At 28.0% G+C, this 26,879-nt stretch overlaps 13 protein-coding genes across 13 annotated transcripts; 6 read left to right on the forward strand and 7 right to left on the reverse strand.

Annotated features, from left to right (window-relative positions):
* Positions 1-418: 418 nt before the first annotated feature.
* Positions 419-7,921, reverse strand: LOC126923765 (nuclear pore membrane glycoprotein 210). The gene is made up of 14 exons (XM_050737541.1): positions 7,692-7,921; positions 7,164-7,435; positions 6,719-6,936; positions 6,470-6,610; positions 5,808-6,397; positions 2,942-5,702; positions 2,526-2,861; positions 2,222-2,440; positions 1,882-2,137; positions 1,562-1,803; positions 1,337-1,486; positions 1,138-1,264; positions 997-1,053; positions 419-919 (listed from the first exon to the last, which is right to left on the reverse strand). Exons 1-14 carry the CDS (start codon positions 7,838-7,840, stop codon positions 723-725), a joined length of 5,715 nt encoding a protein of 1,904 aa, XP_050593498.1. The 5' UTR covers positions 7,841-7,921; the 3' UTR covers positions 419-722.
* A 547-nt stretch (positions 7,922-8,468) lies between these two features.
* On the reverse strand, positions 8,469-9,507 carry LOC126923756 (BLOC-1-related complex subunit 8 homolog). Its single transcript, XM_050737516.1, has 2 exons — positions 9,168-9,507; positions 8,469-9,096 (listed from the first exon to the last, which is right to left on the reverse strand). The coding sequence occupies exons 1-2, from the start codon at positions 9,220-9,222 to the stop codon at positions 8,639-8,641; spliced, it is 513 nt and encodes a 170-aa protein (XP_050593473.1). The 5' UTR covers positions 9,223-9,507; the 3' UTR covers positions 8,469-8,638.
* A 1,252-nt stretch (positions 9,508-10,759) lies between these two features.
* Positions 10,760-11,556, forward strand: LOC126923758 (protein canopy homolog 3-like). The gene is made up of 3 exons (XM_050737519.1): positions 10,760-10,917; positions 10,991-11,155; positions 11,247-11,556. Exons 1-3 carry the CDS (start codon positions 10,775-10,777, stop codon positions 11,398-11,400), a joined length of 462 nt encoding a protein of 153 aa, XP_050593476.1. The 5' UTR covers positions 10,760-10,774; the 3' UTR covers positions 11,401-11,556.
* A 2,034-nt stretch (positions 11,557-13,590) lies between these two features.
* Positions 13,591-14,318, forward strand: LOC126923757 (protein canopy homolog 3-like). The gene is made up of 3 exons (XM_050737518.1): positions 13,591-13,748; positions 13,822-13,986; positions 14,078-14,318. The coding sequence occupies exons 1-3, from the start codon at positions 13,606-13,608 to the stop codon at positions 14,229-14,231; spliced, it is 462 nt and encodes a 153-aa protein (XP_050593475.1). The 5' UTR covers positions 13,591-13,605; the 3' UTR covers positions 14,232-14,318.
* On the reverse strand, positions 14,300-15,255 carry LOC126923681 (BLOC-1-related complex subunit 8 homolog). The gene is made up of 3 exons (XM_050737375.1): positions 14,830-15,255; positions 14,415-14,758; positions 14,300-14,317 (listed from the first exon to the last, which is right to left on the reverse strand). Exons 1-3 carry the CDS (start codon positions 14,882-14,884, stop codon positions 14,300-14,302), a joined length of 417 nt encoding a protein of 138 aa, XP_050593332.1. The 5' UTR covers positions 14,885-15,255.
* A 783-nt stretch (positions 15,256-16,038) lies between these two features.
* LOC126923682 (protein canopy homolog 3-like) lies at positions 16,039-17,218 on the forward strand. Its single transcript, XM_050737376.1, has 5 exons — positions 16,039-16,144; positions 16,234-16,287; positions 16,420-16,579; positions 16,653-16,817; positions 16,909-17,218. The coding sequence occupies exons 1-5, from the start codon at positions 16,039-16,041 to the stop codon at positions 17,060-17,062; spliced, it is 639 nt and encodes a 212-aa protein (XP_050593333.1). The 3' UTR covers positions 17,063-17,218.
* Positions 17,107-18,086, reverse strand: LOC126923683 (BLOC-1-related complex subunit 8 homolog). Its single transcript, XM_050737378.1, has 3 exons — positions 17,661-18,086; positions 17,246-17,589; positions 17,107-17,127 (listed from the first exon to the last, which is right to left on the reverse strand). Exons 1-3 carry the CDS (start codon positions 17,713-17,715, stop codon positions 17,107-17,109), a joined length of 420 nt encoding a protein of 139 aa, XP_050593335.1. The 5' UTR covers positions 17,716-18,086.
* A 783-nt stretch (positions 18,087-18,869) lies between these two features.
* Positions 18,870-20,049, forward strand: LOC126923684 (protein canopy homolog 3-like). Its single transcript, XM_050737379.1, has 5 exons — positions 18,870-18,975; positions 19,065-19,118; positions 19,251-19,410; positions 19,484-19,648; positions 19,740-20,049. The coding sequence occupies exons 1-5, from the start codon at positions 18,870-18,872 to the stop codon at positions 19,891-19,893; spliced, it is 639 nt and encodes a 212-aa protein (XP_050593336.1). The 3' UTR covers positions 19,894-20,049.
* Positions 19,938-20,546, reverse strand: LOC126923685 (BLOC-1-related complex subunit 8 homolog). Its single transcript, XM_050737380.1, has 3 exons — positions 20,492-20,546; positions 20,077-20,420; positions 19,938-19,958 (listed from the first exon to the last, which is right to left on the reverse strand). Exons 1-3 carry the CDS (start codon positions 20,544-20,546, stop codon positions 19,938-19,940), a joined length of 420 nt encoding a protein of 139 aa, XP_050593337.1.
* Positions 20,547-21,700: 1,154 nt separating this feature from the next.
* On the forward strand, positions 21,701-22,880 carry LOC126923686 (protein canopy homolog 3-like). Its single transcript, XM_050737381.1, has 5 exons — positions 21,701-21,806; positions 21,896-21,949; positions 22,082-22,241; positions 22,315-22,479; positions 22,571-22,880. The coding sequence occupies exons 1-5, from the start codon at positions 21,701-21,703 to the stop codon at positions 22,722-22,724; spliced, it is 639 nt and encodes a 212-aa protein (XP_050593338.1). The 3' UTR covers positions 22,725-22,880.
* LOC126923687 (BLOC-1-related complex subunit 8 homolog) lies at positions 22,769-23,377 on the reverse strand. Its single transcript, XM_050737382.1, has 3 exons — positions 23,323-23,377; positions 22,908-23,251; positions 22,769-22,789 (listed from the first exon to the last, which is right to left on the reverse strand). Exons 1-3 carry the CDS (start codon positions 23,375-23,377, stop codon positions 22,769-22,771), a joined length of 420 nt encoding a protein of 139 aa, XP_050593339.1.
* Positions 23,378-24,531: 1,154 nt separating this feature from the next.
* Positions 24,532-25,711, forward strand: LOC126923688 (protein canopy homolog 3-like). The gene is made up of 5 exons (XM_050737383.1): positions 24,532-24,637; positions 24,727-24,780; positions 24,913-25,072; positions 25,146-25,310; positions 25,402-25,711. Exons 1-5 carry the CDS (start codon positions 24,532-24,534, stop codon positions 25,553-25,555), a joined length of 639 nt encoding a protein of 212 aa, XP_050593340.1. The 3' UTR covers positions 25,556-25,711.
* Positions 25,600-26,579, reverse strand: LOC126923689 (BLOC-1-related complex subunit 8 homolog). Its single transcript, XM_050737384.1, has 3 exons — positions 26,154-26,579; positions 25,739-26,082; positions 25,600-25,620 (listed from the first exon to the last, which is right to left on the reverse strand). The coding sequence occupies exons 1-3, from the start codon at positions 26,206-26,208 to the stop codon at positions 25,600-25,602; spliced, it is 420 nt and encodes a 139-aa protein (XP_050593341.1). The 5' UTR covers positions 26,209-26,579.
* Between the last annotated feature and the right edge of the window lie 300 nt (positions 26,580-26,879).

Consider the following 26,879-nt stretch of genomic DNA (forward strand, 5'->3'; position numbering starts at 1 on the left):
ATCCAAGTACCGAATATAGTTTGCGAGAAATTATTCAACCAAATATCTATCTATTAAATGAAATTTGTAAATCTTTATTCATGTATTTCGTAGATTAAATAGAATATTGGAAGAAAGCTGAGAGCCTAATTTGGAAGAATCAATCATAAAAGTTTACAAATTAACCCATTTAATTAACTTTTTTCGAAATAAAATATTTCATCTATTAGTGGATATAGAAATACTATTCACCACGCAGTGGTAAAAAGTGGAACTAATAATTTCTCTATCTATCCTTGTTGCATAGAAATGTGCTCCTTATCTAAGAACAGACGAGTGCTGCCATTTATCCGTATACATTCAAAGTTTATGTTCCTTCTTTATCTCATAGATAGCGCCACATAAATGCCATTACATCGGAGTTAAATTACTTAAAAAATTCTACATATACATATAATAATATATTTCAAATTATATATTACATTATGTACATTGGCCTGCATACGTAGTTATTTGATAGTAAATTACAAAATGTACACTGTTCTATACACATACACACATCTAATAGTAATACACAAAACCATATCATGATCATAAACATAAAAAATAATTAGTTTTTAAATATAAATAAAACATGATAAATTGTGACAATAAGGCACTATCTTGAAATAGTTTGTTTAGAAACAAATCTAATTAGTATAAGTACACTGTACAACGTATCTTTAAATTGAAACTATTCATTTTTATTGTGTCATATTCAAGGACCTATTTCGTTTACTTGCCGAATAAGGACCACGAGGATCACCATATACAGGATCAAACGCAGAAAATGTAAATCTTGTTGGCGTAACTGGACTTCTTGGAGTTGACATAGTCGTACTATTTAACGGAGATGAACATGGAGTACTAACTTTTTTTAATTGTGGTGGACACTTATCAGCTATAAAAGATGAATTACGATTAAACAGTTATTTATTACAAATATGAATAAAAATTATGTTAAAATAAAATACATACCAAAAACTGATCTATTCTTTATGTTTAAATCAACATTTGCTATTTTATTCTTCCATACTGTAAAACAAAATATAAAGATAAAATTGTAAGAAAATATTTATATAATAAGTTAAAATCAATATGAAATACTAAGAGACTCACTGTAGAAGAAAGTAATTACAACAATAGCAAATGTTCCGAATGTATAACGATGAAAGTACATGTAATCTACCCAGTGGATTCCAGATAATGGTATGAAATTTTCATATTTTGTTACACGTACAAAAAGCTACAGAAACAAAATTAAATTATTATTTACAATAAATTACGATATTTGATAAGTGTTTTTTTATCTACTTACGGATATATTTTGCTTTGTAATGTCATTTACAATAACAACTTTTTGACCTTGGATTTCTTCTTGATTATGCATCAAACGCAGTTTGTATTGCATTGTAGATTTTGAAATATATTGTCGAGCACTTACAGTCATTCCATCTGGTACATCAATCTATAGAAGTTTATTACAAATGAAATGAATCGTATTTTAAAATTTACTTCAACTTCCATAGAATAATAAACTTACAGTAAGATGATTTAATACAGATTGCAACCCATATATTTCAAGTGTTGCTGTTGGAATGGTTTGAGAATGGGTATTAATAAAAATAATTTCTTTGGCATCAACATAGACAGGAGGAAGATACGTAACTTCTAAAGGCACAGCCTCAATGTCTTTACTTTGTGCACTTATTTGAATACGACTTTCTAGTGTACTAGAAATTATGTTTGGAGAACCCATTGGGATTACATCACAATAATAAAATCCTACAATAAACAATTTCTATGTAAAGTTAAATAATAGTAAATTTTGTTATACGCAACAGAAGATCAAATTAAACGTACCAGTTGCAATATCAAATCGCGGTTTGACAAGAAACAGGTCTTTTATTCCGATAGATGAAGTTGATGAAACAAATTGTATATTGCAGGTATAGGGAAATGAATTTAAATTAAATAAACTAAATGTTCTACAACCACCTAAGCCTCTAGATAGGATATTGTTTTCTTTGACTTGTTCATCTTTGCTTTTAAGTACAACAGGAACACTAAAAGTTTCAGTGCCAGTAATATTTCGACCTCTTAGTGGAACAATTGATACCTGTATGTACAAAACAATACCATGTACAATTTTCGAAAAAATATTAATGATTAATAATTCCAAATAATTCACTGAATGTAGTACCTTTGCAATAGGTTGGATGTGAACTTCTATTTCACCTTGCATATGAGTTGCAAGACTATGTTTTACTACTGCATAACCGATATTTTTTGCTCGACCTATTCCTGTAATAGGATCTACAGTTAATATTTCAGGAGCAGAAGATTGCCAATAACCTGGATCACCATCAGAAGATAACAGTGGCATTGAAAAGCATACTATATCGCCCACTGTTAGTGTAGTCTATAATACATTATAAATTTAAATGATTTAAATGATTCATATATGAAAATTTCTTATTTAATATAAAATAAACACGTAAAATTACCTTTGTAGGGAAAACTATATCACCAATCATCATATGTACATAATCAAACATTGCATTAGGATATCTTTCATTGTACGCTTTTACAACAAGGTCTCCATTTTCAATAAATTTTGCAGTAACTACATTTTCGGAACCTTTAGTAAATGATGCGAGATCAACCCGATTTAATATAGTTTTAGCATCAACCTCAGCAGCATGAAACTTTGTTCCAATATTATCATAATATTCAAGAATATAATCCAATTCCATACCCTTGGGTAACATATTTAATTCTTCTCCACTCCGAATTCGTAAAATTGATTTTAAAGACAACATCATATAATGAATAGGCTTGACCTATAAATAAAATAATTAAGATATAAATTTTTTAAACTTCCAATCAAATTCACATCTTAATAATATAATATAAATCTTACTTCAACAATAACAGTTATTGATTGTTTCAAATTATAGGCTTCAGTATTTGTAATAGAAATAACTATTTTTCCAATACTTTCACCAGCTTTTATGATGCCATTTTTATCAATAGTGACGGTTTTAGATGCAACTGTTAAAGCCTGTAAATCCACTGAATCATTTCCATGTACAGTAGACAATACTTTATAAGTAGTTGAACCATGTTTGTCACGATTTGTTTCTAATTTTAAGACAGAATTTGGGGACATTAATATCACTGGTGCATCCAAAGGTAGTCCCAAATGTATTAAACGCAATTCCTCAAAAATTTCAACTTTTATAAATGTAGTATATGTTACATCGCCTTTAAAACCAGCTAACACATTAGATGGCATTGTAACATTTAAATAAATAGTTGCTAATCCAGGACTAATTGCTTTGGCTCTCAAAGATACCTCATTTTGGTATCTAATGTTAATTCCAGTACCTTCATACATATTATGCAATGTTATTAAATTAGAATCACTAGATGACCACATGAAAGTTAGTGGTAATTGCATAGAACCTATAATAAGAGGAGTTAAATGTTCTGGGATACCAAATGCCCAAAGTGGAAACATTGCACCCACTTTTACTCTACTTGTTGGCACAACAATTTTAACTCCTTCAAGATACAATACATGTATATCAGCATGATCCTCAGAATAAATAACTTTATTGCCTTTGGCATTAAGACCAATGGCTCTAACAATAATTTTTGTTTGTCCAACTGATTTTCCTTCAAATATACCGTTATAGCCAACATTCAGAATATCATTATCCTGTGTAGAGAATTCAATTTCTGCATTTGATGGACCTCCTGTTGTTTGTACTTGATAAACAGTCCCTACTAGTATTGTTAGATTTTTTGGAAAAACTCTTAAAGGAACAAAGACTTGGATAGTTGCTGATTCACTCTGTATCTCCTTTTCGGTCCCTTTACTGACGAAAATTAATTGAGATTCACCTTCTGCCATTCCATATACCATATACAACAATTGATTATAAGGAGGATTGCCATGTTCACTAACAGGTAACTGTTTAACTTCTATGTATTCGTTATCAATTTCTGCTCTAAATTCTAAAGCATTTAAAGATGGCAATTTTATAGCATGGCCATTCGTGTCATAAAGTTTCAATGCAGCTACTATGCACTTTCCCTTTTCGATTTTATTCACTGTTTCTATCTCTATTATGGCAAGTTGTTGTATTTCAATCACAACTTCAGCTGGTTTTGAAGGTAAACAAAGATCTATCAATGATAAATGAAGTACTCCAGATTTTTTTGGAGTGAGACTAATTGCTTTTGTTGACTCTATATATCGAACTTCTGCAATATCATCTGAACTTAATACAAATTCGTAATATCCAGAACCCTGATTCACTTGCAAATAATATTTTGCAGTAGGATCATTTAATACCATTAATTTATCAGGGATAACAGAGGTATCATTGACTAAAACTACTTCAATAGAAGTTTCTATAAGAGGCGTTTCATAGATTTTTCTTTCAGTCTCAATTGCGAATGGCGGCCATTCGGGAATTATTTTTAATTTACTCAATATATATTTTTGATAACCTGTAACTGTAGCTGTTAATATAAGAGTGCCAAAATGTTTTTTAAAAATGACATTTTGATAATAACTTTTTGGTAAAATAACATTCATATCCGTGATTGTTTCCTCTATAGAACTAGAAGGCATTTCTACAGAACCTACAGTCGAGGGTTTTAAATTCCATTCAATTCGTAAACTCGTAATATTATCGAATGTTCTACCTTCTTCATCTTTTATTATTGTAATAAGCTTCAAATTTTTATCACTGTGTGCCATTATCCTTTCTACATTAAGATTGCTGATAGGACAATTCTTATCCTTAAATTCAGGTTGAAGATAAATATGTCTAGGTTTACCACAAATCACTTTTACTGTTTCAAATGCATATGTACTTTTACAGTTTGGCAGTAGAGGAACATTTGAAATTTTATAAGTTACATCCACCTCTCCAAGTGCACGACACATTACTTCAATAACGAATATATCGTGTAATCCATTTGAAGAATCTACATGTTCTGTTACATCAACAATTTTTTCCTCAGATATTTGAATTTTTCGCGAATAACTTTGAGGCTTGTTAGACCATGGATGGGGTCCACCTTTAAAAACTATTTTCCTCAATGAACCCACTGTTAATAAAGTTTCCTTGCTACGTGGATGTAATGCTATCAAAGGTTCATAGGCCGATACAGTAACGTTGTCAGTCAAATATTGACCATTAGCGTTGTATACTACCGTTACTTCGGATGTTCCAATATCCACGCTAGTAACTGCTATAACAGCGCATGCAATTCCTACAGGTTCTATGACATTACTATTGTTTTGTATAAAATTACCGTCTGGAATGTATGTTTCAAAATTAATATCTCTACAATCATTGAAAGGAATTTCTTTGGAGTCTGTTCCATTAATTAATCTTCCATATAATGCAATGTGAAGATAAATCTGTTCTCCTACAGCAGCTTCCATGTTATATTCAATTACTTTTACTTTGGAAGGAGGTAATACATACACTTTTGCTGTGTCTTTATTATACTGATTTCTTGTCATAGCAACATTTATTTCTGTTACACCTGCTGTTAAAATTCTCATTCCTCCATTTTGGGAAATTGTTGCTATAGAAGGATGTTTGCTTGACCATACGTATGATCCATCTCCACCACTTGCGTTTAGTACAGTGTCATACCTATAATAATAAAATAAACTTTCATATATTACATTTAATAAAAATATTATTATTAACGAAAAAGAATGATGTATTACACATAATAATAGTAATATAAATGACAACCTTGATTTAGCCTTAGGATCCCATGGAACTGCTAATACCTTAGGTTGTATAGTAACTGGAGTATGAATCAAAAGCTCAGCTCTTGTAGTAGGACGTGAAGCAATAAGCACTTTTCTACCATGTTTATCGATTATACCATTGAGGGTAGCTTCAACAGTCATTGTTCCACATGTGATAGGCACACCAACAATATAAGTGCCATTTTGTGTTATCATCTTTGGTTCAAAGTAGTGTTCATCTAATTTCACTGATACTTCAACACCTTCTCCAATGTGAAATTTATGATCTTTATTATCATATAATTCAACAACAATTTCGTGAGTATGACCAAGTACTAAACCCCAATTTCTATTGGGTAAAACAGCAAGCATTATATACGCTACATCATTTACATTAACTGTAGCAGATGGTAAAATAACGGGATATTCATCACGTACATTTTTATCGTGTAAGAATATTTTGGTACGTCCTAGAGATTTAGCATATGCAAAATCACGATCGTTATCAATTTCTAATATATTAGGATTTTCTGCTTCTAAGTAGTATTGGCTAGATGGTAAAGTTATTTCTTCCAAACGACCTTGACGAGCCTATAAATATATTAATAATTCAATCAACATTAATATGCAAAATATGTCATGCATAATAATAGTGATACTTACTTGCATTATTTTATATTTAAAACTATCATATGCCATAACTGTTGTGTCTGATGGAATGATAATTAGATTGGCTATTACAATTAATTCAACTTCTATTGGTGGAACATGTTTATATTCTGGATAAGTTAATTTCACAGAAACCTGCAATGAAAAATATTTTCTTCTTTTTATATATTTTATTTATAATTAAATATTTTATTTCGCTTGAAAGTGCAATAATATTTATGTCTGTATAGAATACATTGATACCTTTGCTGTGCCAGTTTTTATTCCTTCTAGCAGTACGATATGTCCTTTTTTACCAATTACATCTAATGCGGCAATTGTTGGTGGAGTTTCATAATGTGATTCTTGATAAGTCATAAATCTTAAAATATCATTTGGTGCTTTAGAATCTGACATATGCTTATCAGCATTGTCTATGCTCCAAAGAAATTCAACACCAGCAAGAGTTGTAAATTCATTTCCTATAAAAGCATATCATATTATAATCAAAATTTATGCATGTTTTAAAAGCTTACAAACTTTAAAATAATAACTTTAAAGGAATGTTCAGATGATCAGTATTGTATATAAAAGACCCTTTAGATGCTCAATATATATTATTAATACAATGCTGGAAACCTTAAATATTGATAAATATAAATGCTCTTTTATATAATGTAGTATAAAAGGTTTTATCAAATATCTTTACCTTGTTCATCGTATGCTCTAACTTCAAATGCTTCTGGTGCTTCCTCTATATATAATTCTCTGGTAGTTGTTACAAGATTTAACGAAAATATCACATCTACTATAACATCACATCTTAAAAATTGCCCATTATTAACATCTTCTGCTAATACTATTGCAGTATTTCTGTTGGACTCTCTCGTTATTGTTTGAATTAATATAGCAGAAGAACAAGTTCTCTCAACATTTTCATTTATAGGAATTAGTTGAATAATATCTAATCGTGATGTTGACCTATTGATAAATGTATTTTTAATTTTAAATATAAAACCATAACAAGGCGTATCGAAAATCATAGTACAATTAGAGAGAGAGATAGAGAGAGAGAGAGGGAGAGTGAAAAATTCATGAAAAAAATTACTCTTGAACAAATAATAAAATATTAAACATATGAATGAAAAATTGAAAAGATTTAAGTTTTAATATTAAAAATTGCAACTAAATAAATAACAAATTAATAAAACTAGGTTGTAAAAGAAATAGTAGTTACCATTTATAACAAGCACCATCAGTAACTTCAAGTGTAAAATTTACGGCAAAATCATTAAATACTGGTAATAAAACTCTGGGAACATTTAATCTGTGTACTAAGGCATCCGATGTTACACAAAATAAAACAAAGAGTACCGAGAAAAACATTTTTAAGGGTTCTATAAAGTCAAGTATAATTTCTTCACGTGTATTTAACGGTAAGGAATCTACTGAACTTGGCGGTCTCTAAATAGCTTTCAAACCAGATTACATACTTCGATACTGATCGATAATTATCGATACTTTCAGTCGATATTTAAATTATATTTAATTTTTATTGTAAAAAGAAAAACAAATTTATACATTGTATTGCATCTCTAATATTTCTTACATTTCTATTGCTGGTTAAAGAAAAATATTATTTATTTAACTTTCTTTGAATTTTAATTCATTCGACTTTATTTAATTTTAAAGAATCATGACCAATCGAAAAGATTCGTAGTAGTTGCTACATGGAAAAGTGCCAGAAAGTCACAACGGTACTGCGCATCTGAGTGCGCAGAATTATTTTCCCGCGTAGAGTCAACGAATAATAGAGTAGTGCGAAGAGGAAAGTCATTTCAATAAGCGTTTCCATCAGAAGTTTTCGAAAAGAGTAAATGTAAATATAAGTATGTAAATATCGTTAAAATTTATTATATTTCCTTATGTACATCTTTGTATATATATTTCCATAAACCTCGAACAGCTTTAGTAACATTGAACTAGGCTGTGAATATAGAAAGAAACATTGAAATATTAAGAACAATAATTTATTTCACTTCCATTATACATTTTTTTTACATAACCTTTTAACTATAAACAAGTTATTCGTCTATAGTTAAAATCAATTATTATTTACAATATCCACATTTATATCTCTTGACAATATTATATTTTAATACATTAAATTGTCAATTGTGAAGTTCAATTTGTTTTTTGAACCTCGGTAGAATATCTGGCATGATTCATCATAGACTCTACCCTATTGGCAGTTTCTCTTACAACATCAGATATTTCATCTGGTAAATGATCTAAGGTAGGAATGTGTGCAGATAGTCTTTTGTATACAGAATCTCTATTTCCATCTTTCTTGTGCCTACGCTGTTCTTCATACTTTAATTGTTGTTTGAAAAATATAGCGTTCTTGATAAATTCTAAGGTGTTCTCAAAACTCTTCCCAGCACCATGCATTGTCTTAATAGCACTTACAGCATACTCTACATCATAACACCTGCCTAAAAGTTGCTGTTGAAGTGTAAGCACTTCTACTCGTTTATCCACCATAGGAGGCAATGCCTTCCTTACATGTTCCTGAAGTCTATAAAATGCAAGCGATGGTTCATTTGCAACTATATGCATGTTTTCAGATATACGTTCAGTTGCTGAAATGTTAAAAAATGAGATTAATGATAATCTAAATGTATTTGGTGATATAAGTATACAGAATCCTAACCTTTTTTAACCTTCGTCTCTAATTCTTGATCTGGTTGATATATTTTTGCAGTCATCGTATAAATACTGCAAATATTGTATAAATAATAAGTTACGAAGAATTTATAAGTTATAAATATACAAAATTCAAAAATTAAATCAATTTAATCAATGAAAAATTCTGTTTTCCTATTTTATGATATACTGAGAATATTCGACACAATTTCTTTATTGTTATTAATGTATGATATATAATATTACAAATAAATTAATTAAATTTTCCGTATCAATCAAATTTTTGTATACATTCAACAAAACATTAGTTTGTTTTCACCGCCATTTTATTAAACACTCGTTGCCGGAAATTAACTGCTAACAAAACTGTTTTCTTTTGACGAAATATAATATCTGGTAATATAGAAGTGTATACTGTTGGTACTGCTCTCAAACATATGCAAGTTGAACTTGGCTTTGTTGGCATTATGTTTAATGATTATAGATATGTAGATTAGAAAATTTAAAATACTCAATACATCCATAACTCAAAACATATCTATATATTGTTCAAGTATTTGATGCGGCTAATATAGCTAGGAGAAAGTTAGGACTTGAAAAACAACATTATTTGAAAATTTGTATCATTCTTCAGATAATAGATCTGGATAGTAGATATTTAGAGAAAGTAAGAAAATTTTTGATTGATAAAACTTGATTTATGATTGAACGAAGATTTAGGAAGAAAATCTCAAAGATATTATAGATCTCTGTAAGAATAGAGACATCAAAAAAGAAAGAAAAATTTTTCAAATCAATATTTTTATATATATTAAATAATAAACATTTTGAGTCACTTGTTTTTTTAATAAAAGTTATTTTTGCCATACTTAGAGATCTTTAATTTTTTGCGCACTTTATCTTATAGAATGGCTCAGTGCTCCATGGGCACCAACTCATGTGAAAAAGCCCTTAGGAAACTATTGAATAATAATCTTAAAATGTTTACGATGTCCAAGCTTCCATAATTATAAGTGTAATCATTATTCCCGGTCCTTTCATGTACGTCATATAAAAATTCTAAATATATTTGATATAATGTTAATAAAAGGAAATACAGATATGAGTAAATGTGAGCTAGAAGTGTCATAGATGTGAATGAATAATTCGAATCATTCCATAATCATACAGTTCCTCTAAACGATTACCATAGTTTTGTGAACTTATAATTGTTATAATGTACATTCTAACGCAAATATTTTTGACGCATTTATTATTTTCGTATCTTGTAATTGGTTGTCCGGAAGAGGAACAAGGTGTTAAGTATGCAAATAAATGCGAAGGTAACTACATATATACATACGTGTAGTGTACATTGATAAATTTTTATAAATGTACATAGAAAGCAATGCATATAATTGTTTTGTTATAGTTTGCAAAGTTGTGGCTATCGAATTAGAAGCTAAGTTAACTAGTAATGAAACTGGTAAAACGCACGATGTACTTGAAATTGGATATTCTGTTGATGTTTCACCCAAGAGGAAAATGCAATACAAAAAATCGTAAATATAAAATATATTTTTAAAAACGCAATATTCTATGTGTTCGTAAATTCTAGTTTACATTGGTTTTGTTATGTTTAGAGAATTACGTTTAGTAGAAAGTATGAAAAATCTGTGTGAACGTATGTTGGAATATAATATTCACAAGGAACGTGAAGATAGTACACGATTTGCCAAGGGAATGAGTCAAACATTTAAAACACTTCATGGACTTGTGTAAGTTATAATTTAAAAACAAGGAGTTTGAACTTAAAGTACCATTAGAAATAATTATATTATATTTACATAGGCATAAAGGTGTCAAAGTTGATCTAGGAATCCCATATGAATTATGGGATAAACCATCTGTTGAAATTACTACTTTAAAATCACAATGTGAAGATTTAATTGAAAATCATGAGTCTGATATTGAAGACTGGTATCATAACTATCAAGGAAAAGTTTCATTAACTAGGTACTAATTTATTATTATTAGTTATATTTTATATTTAGGTTTTATTTATTGAGTTTAATTCCATTAAATAATATGATTTTCATCCTATTAGGTATTTGTGTTCAGAAAGAGTATTAAAGAATGATAATGATTCTTGTCTGAAAGAAAAAGGTGATACTAGTGGTGAAGTTAAAAATAAAAAGAAAAAGAAGATGCAAGTTGCAAAAGTTGAAAATGAAGAAAATGATGTGAAAGAAGAATTATAAACTATTCCAAAAAATTATTATCATCATTATTATTATTGTTATTACTATAATTTATGAATCAAACACTTTTAATTCATAATAGAAAAATTAATGGCAACATATAAAAAAGATAAAGTGATTTAGAAAATATAAGTAGAATAATATTATGTAATAATATTTTCTGAAGCCAGTTTTTTCTATTACATGAATGTGTGCAGATAGTCTTTTGTATACAGAATCTCTATTTCCATCTTTCTTGTGCCTACGCTGTTCTTCATACTTTAATTGTTGTTTGAAAAATATAGCGTTCTTGATAAATTCTAAGGTGTTCTCAAAACTCTTCCCAGCACCATGCATTGTCTTAATAGCACTTACAGCATACTCTACATCATAACACCTGCCTAAAAGTTGCTGTTGAAGTGTAAGCACTTCTACTCGTTTATCCACCATAGGAGGCAATGCCTTCCTTACATGTTCCTGAAGTCTATAAAATGCAAGCGGTGGTTCATTTGCAACTATATGCATGTTTTCAGATATACGTTCAGTTGCTGAAATGTTAAAAAATGAGATTAATGATAATCTAAATGTATTTGGTGATATAAGTATACAGAATCCTAACTTTTTTTAACCTTCGTCTCTAATTCTTGATCTGGTTGATATATTTTTGCAGTCATCGTATAAATACTGCAAATATTGTATAAATAATAAGTTACGAAGAATTTATAAGTTATAAATATACAAAATTCAAAAATTAAATCAATTTAATCAATGAAAAATTCTGTTTTCCTATTTTATGATATACTGAGAATATTCGACACAATTTCTTTATTGTTATTAATGTATGATATATAATATTACAAATAAATTAATTAAATTTTCCGTATCAATCAAATTTTTGTATACATTCAACAAAACATTAGTTTGTTTTCACCGCCATTTTATTAAACACTCGTTGCCGGAAATTAACTGCTAACAAAACTGTTTTCTTTTGACGAAATATAATATCTGGTAATATAGAAGTGTATACTGTTGGTACTGCTCTCAAACATATGCAAGTTGAACTTGGCTTTGTTGGCATTATGTTTAATGATTATAGATATGTAGATTAGAAAATTTAAAATACTCAATACATCCATAACTCAAAACATATCTATATATTGTTCAAGTATTTGATGCGGCTAATATAGCTAGGAGAAAGTTAGGACTTGAAAAACAACATTATTTGAAAATTTGTATCATTCTTCAGATAATAGATCTGGATAGTAGATATTTAGAGAAAGTAAGAAAATTTTTGATTGATAAAACTTGATTTATGATTGAACGAAGATTTAGGAAGAAAATCTCAAAGATATTATAGATCTCTGTAAGAATAGAGACATCAAAAAAGAAAGAAAAATTTTTCAAATCAATATTTTTATATATATTAAATAATAAACATTTTGAGTCACTTGTTTTTTTAATAAAAGTTATTTTTGCCATACTTAGAGATCTTTAATTTTTTGCGCACTTTATCTTATAGAATGGCTCAGTGCTCCATGGGCACCAACTCATGTGAAAAAGCCCTTAGGAAACTATTGAATAATAATCTTAAAATGTTTACGATGTCCAAGCTTCCATAATTATAAGTGTAATCATTATTCCCGGTCCTTTCATGTACGTCATATAAAAATTCTAAATATATTTGATATAATGTTAATAAAAGGAAATACAGATATGAGTAAATGTGAGCTAGAAGTGTCATAGATGTGAATGAATAATTCGAATCATTCCATAATCATACAGTTCCTCTAAACGATTACCATAGTTTTGTGAACTTATAATTGTTATAATGTACATTCTAACGCAAATATTTTTGACGCATTTATTATTTTCGTATCTTGTAATTGGTTGTCCGGAAGAGGAACAAGGTGTTAAGTATGCAAATAAATGCGAAGGTAACTACATATATACATACGTGTAGTGTACATTGATAAATTTTTATAAATGTACATAGAAAGCAATGCATATAATTGTTTTGTTATAGTTTGCAAAGTTGTGGCTATCGAATTAGAAGCTAAGTTAACTAGTAATGAAACTGGTAAAACGCACGATGTACTTGAAATTGGATATTCTGTTGATGTTTCACCCAAGAGGAAAATGCAATACAAAAAATCGTAAATATAAAATATATTTTTAAAAACGCAATATTCTATGTGTTCGTAAATTCTAGTTTACATTGGTTTTGTTATGTTTAGAGAATTACGTTTAGTAGAAAGTATGAAAAATCTGTGTGAACGTATGTTGGAATATAATATTCACAAGGAACGTGAAGATAGTACACGATTTGCCAAGGGAATGAGTCAAACATTTAAAACACTTCATGGACTTGTGTAAGTTATAATTTAAAAACAAGGAGTTTGAACTTAAAGTACCATTAGAAATAATTATATTATATTTACATAGGCATAAAGGTGTCAAAGTTGATCTAGGAATCCCATATGAATTATGGGATAAACCATCTGTTGAAATTACTACTTTAAAATCACAATGTGAAGATTTAATTGAAAATCATGAGTCTGATATTGAAGACTGGTATCATAACTATCAAGGAAAAGTTTCATTAACTAGGTACTAATTTATTATTATTAGTTATATTTTATATTTAGGTTTTATTTATTGAGTTTAATTCCATTAAATAATATGATTTTCATCCTATTAGGTATTTGTGTTCAGAAAGAGTATTAAAGAATGATAATGATTCTTGTCTGAAAGAAAAAGGTGATACTAGTGGTGAAGTTAAAAATAAAAAGAAAAAGAAGATGCAAGTTGCAAAAGTTGAAAATGAAGAAAATGATGTGAAAGAAGAATTATAAACTATTCCAAAAAATTATTATCATCATTATTATTATTGTTATTACTATAATTTATGAATCAAACACTTTTAATTCATAATAGAAAACTTAATGGCAACATATAAAAAAGATAAAGTGATTTAGAAAATATAAGTAGAATAATATTATGTAATAATATTTTCTGAAGCCAGTTTTTTCTATTACATGAATGTGTGCAGATAGTCTTTTGTATACAGAATCTCTATTTCCATCTTTCTTGTGCCTACGCTGTTCTTCATACTTTAATTGTTGTTTGAAAAATATAGCGTTCTTGATAAATTCTAAGGTGTTCTCAAAACTCTTCCCAGCACCATGCATTGTCTTAATAGCACTTACAGCATACTCTACATCATAACACCTGCCTAAAAGTTGCTGTTGAAGTGTAAGCACTTCTACTCGTTTATCCACCATAGGAGGCAATGCCTTCCTTACATGTTCCTGAAGTCTATAAAATGCAAGCGGTGGTTCATTTGCAACTATATGCATGTTTTCAGATATACGTTCAGTTGCTGAAATGTTAAAAAATGAGATTAATGATAATCTAAATGTATTTGGTGATATAAGTATACAGAATCCTAACTTTTTTTAACCTTCGTCTCTAATTCTTGATCTGGTTGATATATTTTTGCAGTCATCGTATAAATACTGCAAATATTGTATAAATAATAAGTTACGAAGAATTTATAAGTTATAAATATACAAAATTCAAAAATTAAATCAATTTAATCAATGAAAAATTCTGTTTTCCTATTTTATGATATACTGAGAATATTCGACACAATTTCTTTATTGTTATTAATGTATGATATATAATATTACAAATAAATTAATTAAATTTTCCGTATCAATCAAATTTTTGTATACATTCAACAAAACATTAGTTTGTTTTCACCGCCATTTTATTAAACACTCGTTGCCGGAAATTAACTGCTAACAAAACTGTTTTCTTTTGACGAAATATAATATCTGGTAATATAGAAGTGTATACTGTTGGTACTGCTCTCAAACATATGCAAGTTGAACTTGGCTTTGTTGGCATTATGTTTAATGATTATAGATATGTAGATTAGAAAATTTAAAATACTCAATACATCCATAACTCAAAACATATCTATATATTGTTCAAGTATTTGATGCGGCTAATATAGCTAGGAGAAAGTTAGGACTTGAAAAACAACATTATTTGAAAATTTGTATCATTCTTCAGATAATAGATCTGGATAGTAGATATTTAGAGAAAGTAAGAAAATTTTTGATTGATAAAACTTGATTTATGATTGAACGAAGATTTAGGAAGAAAATCTCAAAGATATTATAGATCTCTGTAAGAATAGAGACATCAAAAAAGAAAGAAAAATTTTTCAAATCAATATTTTTATATATATTAAATAATAAACATTTTGAGTCACTTGTTTTTTTAATAAAAGTTATTTTTGCCATACTTAGAGATCTTTAATTTTTTGCGCACTTTATCTTATAGAATGGCTCAGTGCTCCATGGGCACCAACTCATGTGAAAAAGCCCTTAGGAAACTATTGAATAATAATCTTAAAATGTTTACGATGTCCAAGCTTCCATAATTATAAGTGTAATCATTATTCCCGGTCCTTTCATGTACGTCATATAAAAATTCTAAATATATTTGATATAATGTTAATAAAAGGAAATACAGATATGAGTAAATGTGAGCTAGAAGTGTCATAGATGTGAATGAATAATTCGAATCATTCCATAATCATACAGTTCCTCTAAACGATTACCATAGTTTTGTGAACTTATAATTGTTATAATGTACATTCTAACGCAAATATTTTTGACGCATTTATTATTTTCGTATCTTGTAATTGGTTGTCCGGAAGAGGAACAAGGTGTTAAGTATGCAAATAAATGCGAAGGTAACTACATATATACATACGTGTAGTGTACATTGATAAATTTTTATAAATGTACATAGAAAGCAATGCATATAATTGTTTTGTTATAGTTTGCAAAGTTGTGGCTATCGAATTAGAAGCTAAGTTAACTAGTAATGAAACTGGTAAAACGCACGATGTACTTGAAATTGGATATTCTGTTGATGTTTCACCCAAGAGGAAAATGCAATACAAAAAATCGTAAATATAAAATATATTTTTAAAAACGCAATATTCTATGTGTTCGTAAATTCTAGTTTACATTGGTTTTGTTATGTTTAGAGAATTACGTTTAGTAGAAAGTATGAAAAATCTGTGTGAACGTATGTTGGAATATAATATTCACAAGGAACGTGAAGATAGTACACGATTTGCCAAGGGAATGAGTCAAACATTTAAAACACTTCATGGACTTGTGTAAGTTATAATTTAAAAACAAGGAGTTTGAACTTAAAGTACCATTAGAAATAATTATATTATATTTACATAGGCATAAAGGTGTCAAAGTTGATCTAGGAATCCCATATGAATTATGGGATAAACCATCTGTTGAAATTACTACTTTAAAATCACAATGTGAAGATTTAATTGAAAATCATGAGTCTGATATTGAAGACTGGTATCATAACTATCAAGGAAAAGTTTCATTAACTAGGTACTAATTTATTATTATTAGTTATATTTTATATTTAGGTTTTATTTATTGAGTTTAATTCCATTAAATAATATGATTTTCATCCTATTAGGTATTTGTGTTCAGAAAGAGTATTAAAGAATGATAATGATTCTTGTCTGAAAGAAAAAGGTGATACTAGTGGTGAAGTTAAAAATAAAAAGAAAAAGAAGATGCAAGTTGCAAAAGTTGAAAATGAAGAAAATGATGTGAAAGAAGAATTATAAACTATTCCAAAAAATTATTATCATCATTATTATTATTGTTATTACTATAATTTATGAATCAAACACTTTTAATTCATAATAGAAAAATTAATGGCAACATATAAAAAAGATAAAGTGATTTAGAAAATATAAGTAGAATAATATTATGTAATAATATTTTCTGAAGCCAGTTTTTTCTATTACATGAATGTGTGCAGATAGTCTTTTGTATACAGAATCTCTATTTCCATCTTTCTTGTGCCTACGCTGTTCTTCATACTTTAATTGTTGTTTGAAAAATATAGCGTTCTTGATAAATTCTAAGGTGTTCTCAAAACTCTTCCCAGCACCATGCATTGTCTTAATAGCACTTACAGCATACTCTACATCATAACACCTGCCTAAAAGTTGCTGTTGAAGTGTAAGCACTTCTACTCGTTTATCCACCATAGGAGGCAATGCCTTCCTTACATGTTCCTGAAGTCTATAAAATGCAAGCGATGGTTCATTTGCAACTATATGCATGTTTTCAGATATACGTTCAGTTGCTGAAATGTTAAAAAATGAGATTAATGATAATCTAAATGTATTTGGTGATATAAGTATACAGAATCCTAACTTTTTTTAACCTTCGTCTCTAATTCTTGATCTGGTTGATATATTTTTGCAGTCATCGTATAAATACTGCAAATATTGTATAAATAATAAGTTACGAAGAATTTATAAGTTATAAATATACAAAATTCAAAAATTAAATCAATTTAATCAATGAAAAATTCTGTTTTCCTATTTTATGATATACTGAGAATATTCGACACAATTTCTTTATTGTTATTAATGTATGATATATAATATTACAAATAAATTAATTAAATTTTCCGTATCAATCAAATTTTTGTATACATTCAACAAAACATTAGTTTGTTTTCACCGCCATTTTATTAAACACTCGTTGCCGGAAATTAACTGCTAACAAAACTGTTTTCTTTTGACGAAATATAATATCTGGTAATATAGAAGTGTATACTGTTGGTACTGCTCTCAAACATATGCAAGTTGAACTTGGCTTTGTTGGCATTATGTTTAATGATTATAGATATGTAGATTAGAAAATTTAAAATACTCAATACATCCATAACTCAAAACATATCTATATATTGTTCAAGTATTTGATGCGGCTAATATAGCTAGGAGAAAGTTAGGACTTGAAAAACAACATTATTTGAAAATTTGTATCATTCTTCAGATAATAGATCTGGATAGTAGATATTTAGAGAAAGTAAGAAAATTTTTGATTGATAAAACTTGATTTATGATTGAACGAAGATTTAGGAAGAAAATCTCAAAGATATTATAGATCTCTGTAAGAATAGAGACATCAAAAAAGAAAGAAAAATTTTTCAAATCAATATTTTTATATATATTAAATAATAAACATTTTGAGTCACTTGTTTTTTTAATAAAAGTTATTTTTGCCATACTTAGAGATCTTTAATTTTTTGCGCACTTTATCTTATAGAATGGCTCAGTGCTCCATGGGCACCAACTCATGTGAAAAAGCCCTTAGGAAACTATTGAATAATAATCTTAAAATGTTTACGATGTCCAAGCTTCCATAATTATAAGTGTAATCATTATTCCCGGTCCTTTCATGTACGTCATATAAAAATTCTAAATATATTTGATATAATGTTAATAAAAGGAAATACAGATATGAGTAAATGTGAGCTAGAAGTGTCATAGATGTGAATGAATAATTCGAATCATTCCATAATCATACAGTTCCTCTAAACGATTACCATAGTTTTGTGAACTTATAATTGTTATAATGTACATTCTAACGCAAATATTTTTGACGCATTTATTATTTTCGTATCTTGTAATTGGTTGTCCGGAAGAGGAACAAGGTGTTAAGTATGCAAATAAATGCGAAGGTAACTACATATATACATACGTGTAGTGTACATTGATAAATTTTTATAAATGTACATAGAAAGCAATGCATATAATTGTTTTATTATAGTTTGCAAAGTTGTGGCTATCGAATTAGAAGCTAAGTTAACTAGTAATGAAACTGGTAAAACGCACGATGTACTTGAAATTGGATATTCTGTTGATGTTTCACCCAAGAGGAAAATGCAATACAAAAAATCGTAAATATAAAATATATTTTTAAAAACGCAATATTCTATGTGTTCGTAAATTCTAGTTTACATTGGTTTTGTTATGTTTAGAGAATTACGTTTAGTAGAAAGTATGAAAAATCTGTGTGAACGTATGTTGGAATATAATATTCACAAGGAACGTGAAGATAGTACACGATTTGCCAAGGGAATGAGTCAAACATTTAAAACACTTCATGGACTTGTGTAAGTTATAATTTAAAAACAAGGAGTTTGAACTTAAAGTACCATTAGAAATAATTATATTATATTTACATAGGCATAAAGGTGTCAAAGTTGATCTAGGAATCCCATATGAATTATGGGATAAACCATCTGTTGAAATTACTACTTTAAAATCACAATGTGAAGATTTAATTGAAAATCATGAGTCTGATATTGAAGACTGGTATCATAACTATCAAGGAAAAGTTTCATTAACTAGGTACTAATTTATTATTATTAGTTATATTTTATATTTAGGTTTTATTTATTGAGTTTAATTCCATTAAATAATATGATTTTCATCCTATTAGGTATTTGTGTTCAGAAAGAGTATTAAAGAATGATAATGATTCTTGTCTGAAAGAAAAAGGTGATACTAGTGGTGAAGTTAAAAATAAAAAGAAAAAGAAGATGCAAGTTGCAAAAGTTGAAAATGAAGAAAATGATGTGAAAGAAGAATTATAAACTATTCCAAAAAATTATTATCATCATTATTATTATTGTTATTACTATAATTTATGAATCAAACACTTTTAATTCATAATAGAAAAATTAATGGCAACATATAAAAAAGATAAAGTGATTTAGAAAATATAAGTAGAATAATATTATGTAATAATATTTTCTGAAGCCAGTTTTTTCTATTACATGAATGTGTGCAGATAGTCTTTTGTATACAGAATCTCTATTTCCATCTTTCTTGTGCCTACGCTGTTCTTCATACTTTAATTGTTGTTTGAAAAATATAGCGTTCTTGATAAATTCTAAGGTGTTCTCAAAACTCTTCCCAGCACCATGCATTGTCTTAATAGCACTTACAGCATACTCTACATCATAACACCTGCCTAAAAGTTGCTGTTGAAGTGTAAGCACTTCTACTCGTTTATCCACCATAGGAGGCAATGCCTTCCTTACATGTTCCTGAAGTCTATAAAATGCAAGCGATGGTTCATTTGCAACTATATGCATGTTTTCAGATATACGTTCAGTTGCTGAAATGTTAAAAAATGAGATTAATGATAATCTAAATGTATTTGGTGATATAAGTATACAGAATCCTAACTTTTTTTAACCTTCGTCTCTAATTCTTGATCTGGTTGATATATTTTTGCAGTCATCGTATAAATACTGCAAATATTGTATAAATAATAAGTTACGAAGAATTTATAAGTTATAAATATACAAAATTCAAAAATTAAATCAATTTAATCAATGAAAAATTCTGTTTTCCTATTTTATGATATACTGAGAATATTCGACACAATTTCTTTATTGTTATTAATGTATGATATATAATATTACAAATAAATTAATTAAATTTTCCGTATCAATCAAATTTTTGTATACATTCAACAAAACATTAGTTTGTTTTCACCGCCATTTTATTAAACACTCGTTGCCGGAAATTAACTGCTAACAAAACTGTTTTCTTTTGACGAAATATAATATCTGGTAATATAGAAGTGTATACTGTTGGTACTGCTCTCAAACATATGCAAGTTGAACTTGGCTTTGTTGGCATTATGTTTAATGATTATAGATATGTAGATTAGAAAATTTAAAATACTCAATACATCCATAACTCAAAACATATCTATATATTGTTCAAGTATTTGATGCGGCTAATATAGCTAGGAGAAAGTTAGGACTTGAAAAACAACATTATTTGAAAATTTGTATCATTCTTCAGATAATAGATCTGGATAGTAGATATTTAGAGAAAGTAAGAAAATTTTTGATTGATAAAACTTGATTTATGATTGAACGAAGATTTAGGAAGAAAATCTCAAAGATATTATAGATCTCTGTAAGAATAGAGACATCAAAAAAGAAAGAAAAATTTTTCAAATCAATATTTTTATATATATTAAATAATAAACATTTTGAGTCACTTGTTTTTTTAATAAAAGTTATTTTTGCCATACTTAGAGATCTTTAATTTTTTGCGCACTTTATCTTATAGAATGGCTCAGTGCTCCATGGGCACCAACTCATGTGAAAAAGCCCTTAGGAAACTATTGAATAATAATCTTAAAATGTTTACGATGTCCAAGCTTCCATAATTATAAGTGTAATCATTATTCCCGGTCCTTTCATGTACGTCATATAAAAATTCTAAATATATTTGATATAATGTTAATAAAAGGAAATACAGATATGAGTAAATGTGAGCTAGAAGTGTCATAGATGTGAATGAATAATTCGAATCATTCCATAATCATACAGTTCCTCTAAACGATTACCATAGTTTTGTGAACTTATAATTGTTATAATGTACATTCTAACGCAAATATTTTTGACGCATTTATTATTTTCGTATCTTGTAATTGGTTGTCCGGAAGAGGAACAAGGTGTTAAGTATGCAAATAAATGCGAAGGTAACTACATATATACATACGTGTAGTGTACATTGATAAATTTTTATAAATGTACATAGAAAGCAATGCATATAATTGTTTTGTTATAGTTTGCAAAGTTGTGGCTATCGAATTAGAAGCTAAGTTAACTAGTAATGAAACTGGTAAAACGCACGATGTACTTGAAATTGGATATTCTGTTGATGTTTCACCCAAGAGGAAAATGCAATACAAAAAATCGTAAATATAAAATATATTTTTAAAAACGCAATATTCTATGTGTTCGTAAATTCTAGTTTACATTGGTTTTGTTATGTTTAGAGAATTACGTTTAGTAGAAAGTATGAAAAATCTGTGTGAACGTATGTTGGAATATAATATTCACAAGGAACGTGAAGATAGTACACGATTTGCCAAGGGAATGAGTCAAACATTTAAAACACTTCATGGACTTGTGTAAGTTATAATTTAAAAACAAGGAGTTTGAACTTAAAGTACCATTAGAAATAATTATATTATATTTACATAGGCATAAAGGTGTCAAAGTTGATCTAGGAATCCCATATGAATTATGGGATAAACCATCTGTTGAAATTACTACTTTAAAATCACAATGTGAAGATTTAATTGAAAATCATGAGTCTGATATTGAAGACTGGTATCATAACTATCAAGGAAAAGTTTCATTAACTAGGTACTAATTTATTATTATTAGTTATATTTTATATTTAGGTTTTATTTATTGAGTTTAATTCCATTAAATAATATGATTTTCATCCTATTAGGTATTTGTGTTCAGAAAGAGTATTAAAGAATGATAATGATTCTTGTCTGAAAGAAAAAGGTGATACTAGTGGTGAAGTTAAAAATAAAAAGAAAAAGAAGATGCAAGTTGCAAAAGTTGAAAATGAAGAAAATGATGTGAAAGAAGAATTATAAACTATTCCAAAAAATTATTATCATCATTATTATTATTGTTATTACTATAATTTATGAATCAAACACTTTTAATTCATAATAGAAAAATTAATGGCAACATATAAAAAAGATAAAGTGATTTAGAAAATATAAGTAGAATAATATTATGTAATAATATTTTCTGAAGCCAGTTTTTTCTATTACATGAATGTGTGCAGATAGTCTTTTGTATACAGAATCTCTATTTCCATCTTTCTTGTGCCTACGCTGTTCTTCATACTTTAATTGTTGTTTGAAAAATATAGCGTTCTTGATAAATTCTAAGGTGTTCTCAAAACTCTTCCCAGCACCATGCATTGTCTTAATAGCACTTACAGCATACTCTACATCATAACACCTGCCTAAAAGTTGCTGTTGAAGTGTAAGCACTTCTACTCGTTTATCCACCATAGGAGGCAATGCCTTCCTTACATGTTCCTGAAGTCTATAAAATGCAAGCGATGGTTCATTTGCAACTATATGCATGTTTTCAGATATACGTTCAGTTGCTGAAATGTTAAAAAATGAGATTAATGATAATCTAAATGTATTTGGTGATATAAGTATACAGAATCCTAACTTTTTTTAACCTTCGTCTCTAATTCTTGATCTGGTTGATATATTTTTGCAGTCATCGTATAAATACTGCAAATATTGTATAAATAATAAGTTACGAAGAATTTATAAGTTATAAATATACAAAATTCAAAAATTAAATCAATTTAATCAATGAAAAATTCTGTTTTCCTATTTTATGATATACTGAGAATATTCGACACAATTTCTTTATTGTTATTAATGTATGATATATAATATTACAAATAAATTAATTAAATTTTCCGTATCAATCAAATTTTTGTATACATTCAACAAAACATTAGTTTGTTTTCACCGCCATTTTATTAAACACTCGTTGCCGGAAATTAACTGCTAACAAAACTGTTTTCTTTTGACGAAATATAATATCTGGTAATATAGAAGTGTATACTGTTGGTACTGCTCTCAAACATATGCAAGTTGAACTTGGCTTTGTTGGCATTATGTTTAATGATTATAGATATGTAGATTAGAAAATTTAAAATACTCAATACATCCATAACTCAAAACATATCTATATATTGTTCAAGTATTTGATGCGGCTAATATAGCTAGGAGAAAGTTAGGACTTGAAAAACAACATTATTTGAAAATTTGTATCATTCTTCAGATAATAGATCTGGATAGTAGATATTTAGAGAAAGTAAGAAAATTTTTGATTGATAAAACTTGATTTATGATTGAACGAAGATTTAGGAAGAAAATCTCAAAGATATTATAGATCTCTGTAAGAATAGAGACATCAAAAAAGAAAGAAAAATTTTTCAAATCAATATTTTTATATATATTAAATAATAAACATTTTGAGTCACTTGTTTTTTTAATAAAAGTTATTTTTGCCATACTTAGAGATCTTTAATTTTTTGCGCACTTTATCTTATAGAATGGCTCAGTGCTCCATGGGCACCAACTCATGTGAAAAAGCCCTTAGGAAACTATTGAATAATAATCTTAAAATGTTTACGATGTCCAAGCTTCCATAATTATAAGTGTAATCATTATTCCCGGTCCTTTCATGTACGTCATATAAAAATTCTAAATATATTTGATATAATGTTAATAAAAGGAAATACAGATATGAGTAAATGTGAGCTAGAAGTGTCATAGATGTGAATGAATAATTCGAATCATTCCATAATCATACAGTTCCTCTAAACGATTACCATAGTTTTGTGAACTTATAATTGTTATAATGTACATTCTAACGCAAATATTTTTGACGCATTTATTATTTTCGTATCTTGTAATTGGTTGTCCGGAAGAGGAACAAGGTGTTAAGTATGCAAATAAATGCGAAGGTAACTACATATATACATACGTGTAGTGTACATTGATAAATTTTTATAAATGTACATAGAAAGCAATGCATATAATTGTTTTGTTATAGTTTGCAAAGTTGTGGCTATCGAATTAGAAGCTAAGTTAACTAGTAATGAAACTGGTAAAACGCACGATGTACTTGAAATTGGATATTCTGTTGATGTTTCACCCAAGAGGAAAATGCAATACAAAAAATCGTAAATATAAAATATATTTTTAAAAACGCAATATTCTATGTGTTCGTAAATTCTAGTTTACATTGGTTTTGTTATGTTTAGAGAATTACGTTTAGTAGAAAGTATGAAAAATCTGTGTGAACGTATGTTGGAATATAATATTCACAAGGAACGTGAAGATAGTACACGATTTGCCAAGGGAATGAGTCAAACATTTAAAACACTTCATGGACTTGTGTAAGTTATAATTTAAAAACAAGGAGTTTGAACTTAAAGTACCATTAGAAATAATTATATTATATTTACATAGGCATAAAGGTGTCAAAGTTGATCTAGGAATCCCATATGAATTATGGGATAAACCATCTGTTGAAATTACTACTTTAAAATCACAATGTGAAGATTTAATTGAAAATCATGAGTCTGATATTGAAGACTGGTATCATAACTATCAAGGAAAAGTTTCATTAACTAGGTACTAATTTATTATTATTAGTTATATTTTATATTTAGGTTTTATTTATTGAGTTTAATTCCATTAAATAATATGATTTTCATCCTATTAGGTATTTGTGTTCAGAAAGAGTATTAAAGAATGATAATGATTCTTGTCTGAAAGAAAAAGGTGATACTAGTGGTGAAGTTAAAAATAAAAAGAAAAAGAAGATGCAAGTTGCAAAAGTTGAAAATGAAGAAAATGATGTGAAAGAAGAATTATAAACTATTCCAAAAAATTATTATCATCATTATTATTATTGTTATTACTATAATTTATGAATCAAACACTTTTAATTCATAATAGAAAAATTAATGGCAACATATAAAAAAGATAAAGTGATTTAGAAAATATAAGTAGAATAATATTATGTAATAATATTTTCCGAAGCCAGTTTTTTCTATTACATGAATGTGTGCAGATAGTCTTTTGTATACAGAATCTCTATTTCCATCTTTCTTGTGCCTACGCTGTTCTTCATACTTTAATTGTTGTTTGAAAAATATAGCGTTCTTGATAAATTCTAAGGTGTTCTCAAAACTCTTCCCAGCACCATGCATTGTCTTAATAGCACTTACAGCATACTCTACATCATAACACCTGCCTAAAAGTTGCTGTTGAAGTGTAAGCACTTCTACTCGTTTATCCACCATAGGAGGCAATGCCTTCCTTACATGTTCCTGAAGTCTATAAAATGCAAGCGATGGTTCATTTGCAACTATATGCATGTTTTCAGATATACGTTCAGTTGCTGAAATGTTAAAAAATGAGATTAATGATAATCTAAATGTATTTGGTGATATAAGTATACAGAATCCTAACTTTTTTTAACCTTCGTCTCTAATTCTTGATCTGGTTGATATATTTTTGCAGTCATCGTATAAATACTGCAAATATTGTATAAATAATAAGTTACGAAGAATTTATAAGTTATAAATATACAAAATTCAAAAATTAAATCAATTTAATCAATGAAAAATTCTGTTTTCCTATTTTATGATATACTGAGAATATTCGACACAATTTCTTTATTGTTATTAATGTATGATATATAATATTACAAATAAATTAATTAAATTTTCCGTATCAATCAAATTTTTGTATACATTCAACAAAACATTAGTTTGTTTTCACCGCCATTTTATTAAACACTCGTTGCCGGAAATTAACTGCTAACAAAACTGTTTTCTTTTGACGAAATATAATATCTGGTAATATAGAAGTGTATACTGTTGGTACTGCTCTCAAACATATGCAAGTTGAACTTGGCTTTGTTGGCATTATGTTTAATGATTATAGATATGTAGATTAGAAAATTTAAAATACTCAATACATCCATAACTCAAAACATATCTATATATTGTTCAAGTATTTGATGCGGCTAATATAGCTAGGAGAAAGTTAGGACTTGAAAAACAACATTATTTGAAAATTTGTATCATTCTTCAGATAATAGATCTGGATAGTAGATATTTAGAGAAAGTAAGAAAATTTTTGATTGATAAAACTTGATTTATGATTGAACGAAGATTTAGGAAGAAAATCTCA

The sequence above is a fragment of the Bombus affinis genome, chromosome 13 (genome assembly GCF_024516045.1).
Source record: "Bombus affinis isolate iyBomAffi1 chromosome 13, iyBomAffi1.2, whole genome shotgun sequence".
NCBI classification, from domain to species: domain Eukaryota; kingdom Metazoa; phylum Arthropoda; class Insecta; order Hymenoptera; family Apidae; genus Bombus; species Bombus affinis.